The 3,332-nt window shown below is 44.3% G+C and overlaps 1 protein-coding gene across 1 annotated transcript; it reads left to right on the top strand.

Annotated features, from left to right (window-relative positions):
* Window positions 1–2,331: 2,331 nt before the first annotated feature.
* Window positions 2,332–3,112, top strand: LOC132241960 (mitotic spindle assembly checkpoint protein MAD2A-like). Its single transcript, XM_059710908.1, has 2 exons — window positions 2,332–2,337; window positions 2,444–3,112. The coding sequence occupies exons 1-2, from the start codon at window positions 2,332–2,334 to the stop codon at window positions 3,110–3,112; spliced, it is 675 nt and encodes a 224-aa protein (XP_059566891.1).
* The last annotated feature ends 220 nt before the right edge of the window (window positions 3,113–3,332 follow it).

Here is a 3,332-nt window from a genome sequence, read left to right as displayed (position 1 = left end):
AAGTTTTCAATGTGTGGGACTGCAGAAGATTTGGCATCTATGGCTTGGAGAACTATATATATTCTTAGCCATCTCCCTTCACCAATCATTGTGACACCCCCAAGTCCCCACATTTACTTTTGGATGCCTGAGGTGGAGGTGAGTGGCCTGAGGCAGAACATCCTTTGATTGAGAACCACAGGCTCTAGCATACAGTGATTACACATAAAGTTTGTAAGTAAAGTGTCTAATACACGTCTCAGAGTGCATTCCTTATTATTTCCATCATAGGGAGCACCGCAGGGAAGGAATTCTGTTTTGAATCAATGGGGAAACACACATCTCATGTATCTATTTTGGGTTTTAACGATGAGCCTTAGCAAAGTCCAGGCCCTTGGTAATCATGCCTCAAAGGATGTTTCTTAACATCACATAATCCTTCATTTCTGAACGTTTTTAATACAGAACTTTCTCTTTTTTTTGTCTAGTATCTAAGTACATTGGTATCAATTTTTAAAAGTGATGATGAAATGCATGAGGGGGTTTGCTGACTTTCATCTCAGGAAGGGAGAAAGCAGCTCTGAGCGTTGTGAGGACATTCTGTTGTCACTGGGATCCCATGGAGTGTGTGCCACTCTAGTCTAGTCAACATTGCTGCTCTTTTTTTTTTCTTTTTACCCCATGGTTTATATCCACAGATGCCAGTTTATGTGATCCTCAGTTCCTTCCTAATCATTCTCAACCCTGGTTCTTGAAGAACACTGAGGAAATGTGAAATGGCATGCCCATTCTTCATTTGAACCATGCCTACCTTCTTGGTGACTTAGTTTAATTATAGAACTCTACTTCCTATTTTACCATGGAATTTTGGGAATTCTACCCACTCATGCTAATCGATTTTCTCACCTTATTATTCTTTTTTACCCATACAGTGGGGCCTTGACTTACGAGTTTAATCTGTTCCATGACGGAGCTCGTAACTCAAATTACTCGTATGTCAAATCAAGAAGTGAACGAGTGAGACACGTGATACTGGGCTGATGTTGTGGCGTTCACTGTGACGTTCGCTGAGCCAACTAGCGGTGGGGTATCTGAAGCTGGCTCGTAACCTGAATTTTAGCTCGCAACTCAAAGCAAAAAATCGGCCGAGAGACGGCTCATATCTCGAAAACCTTGTTAGTCGGGACACTCGTAAGTCATGGCCCCCCTGTATTGTGTTCACTGAATGGGGCTTCAATAGCTTCAAGACATGGAGTTCTTTTTTTCTTCCTTGCATGTCTTAATTGCTACAATTATGTATGCATGTAATGCTCTCTCTCATATATGAAACATGTATCAAACATTTGGAAACAAATGATGTTTATACAACATGTGGCTGTATTATTCCAAGTGGCTAGTATTTTGCTAATCATTCCCCTCTAGTCAGCACTGACATTGGCAGCAAATAACTATCTGGATGACACACTCACATATTAGTCAGATGAAGGTGTGATTGCTGTTTCACCTGCCAAGGGACAAAATCATATTTAAGAGTAAAACTGTAGTTCTCTCTCAGGACCCAAAAGAATGGAACACCTTTACAAAATATTAAGAGCAGCAGACCTGAGAAGGTGAGAGGAGGGAATATAATTTAAACACCTACAATGTGTAATGAGTAGCGTAAGAAAATGCAAATGTCTTTCATTCATTTCTCAAACACCCTGAGAGGCACTTCAATCATTCTCATCGACATTGTCCCTCCACTTTAAATGTTAGGAAATTCAGGCAGAATAAAGGTAAGTCACTTTCCCAAGGACACATGATGCATTATCAACACCAATTCACTTTGTTAACTCAAAGCCTTGGCTCAATTCACTCCCTCGCATTTTCTGTCTTTGAGGGGCCACTGACAATCTCAGCCAGCTAGTCTATTTATCTGATGAATCATTGCAACACATTCTTCAGACAGAGCAGTGTTAATTTACATTCTTTCTGTATGAGTATCTGTGATAGGCCACATCTTCTACTTATTCCTGTGTATGTTTAAGATCAAGGCCAGGTAGAACTTGGATTTGGAGTCCCATGAAAAATGCAGATTTGAGTCTCTCTCTCTCATAAACTCTATGTCGCTGGGCTGTTTACTAGATGTCTCTGAATATGTTTCATTGTATATGTACAGAATGATAGAATGATGATACCTACCTAAAAGAAAGGTTCTTTGGAAGAAAAGAAGTAATAACACGTAGATCTTCCAAACTCAATCCCTACACTCGCTTGGCATGCAATTTATTGTAACTCCTTTCTTATACCTTTGAGTTCAGTTACATCTCTGTGCAAACAGGAAATTCAAGGTGATACAAATAAGAACGCAGGATGAGGGTATGTTGGTGGATTTCTTTGAGGGCAAATTAAACCAATCAGTGATGGGGGATCTATCGCCTAGAAATAGTACGGGCTACTTTTTAGGACATTCCATTAAAACCAGAATGCTGACTTGTCTTGTTCACATTGGCATTCTCGGTGCCAGAGCAGGAAACGCGCCCGGCCGCAGTCCCTGGAGCAGGGCATCACCCTGCGCGGGAGCACTGACATCGTGGCCGAGTTCTTCTGGTTCGGCATCAACAGCATTCTGTATCAGCGTGGCATATACCCGGCCGAGACCTTCACTCGGGTGCAGAAATACGGACTCCCCTTGCTTGTCACCGCTGATCCCGAGCTGGTGAAATACCTGCACACGGTGGTGGGACAGCTGAAAGACTGGCTGTGCATGTGCTCGGTGCAGAAGCTGGTGGTGGTCATCTCGAATCTGGAAAACGGGGAGGTCCTGGAGAGGTGGCAGTTCGACGTTGAGTGCGACAAGACGGCCAGGGATGACGGTGCGCCCCGCGAGAAGTCTCTACAAGCCATCCAAGCCGAGATCCGCTCGGTGATCAGACAGATCACGGCCGCCGTGACCTTCCTGCCGCTGCTGGAGGTTTCCTGCTCCTTTGACCTGCTGATCTATACCGACAAAGACTTGGTTGTGCCTGAAAAGTGGGAAGAGTGCGGACCACAGTTCATTGCCAGCTCTGAGCAGGTCCGCCTGCGCTCCTTCACGACGACCATCCACAAAGTGGACAGCGCAGTGGCCTACAAGTCCCCCGTCAGTGACTGAAGGTGCGCCCGGGAATGCAATGGAATCCCATGTGTGTTTCCTGAGATCAACTCAATTGCAGTTCCTGTTTGGTGGCATTGACTGATTTTTTAGGCGGGGAAAACTTAACATCGTGCTTTCCTGAACTGTGCACATTGTTCCATTTTTGGGTGCCTGTTTGTTTGTCTTTGCATCGGGTTGGGTACTTGGTTGCACCCTTCAAAGGGAAGCAGCAGATCAC

Source organism: Myotis daubentonii, chromosome 9 (genome assembly GCF_963259705.1).
Source record: "Myotis daubentonii chromosome 9, mMyoDau2.1, whole genome shotgun sequence".
Taxonomy (NCBI): domain Eukaryota; kingdom Metazoa; phylum Chordata; class Mammalia; order Chiroptera; family Vespertilionidae; genus Myotis; species Myotis daubentonii.
Note: the sequence above shows the minus strand (reverse complement) of the source record. Positions and strands in the feature narration are given on the sequence as shown.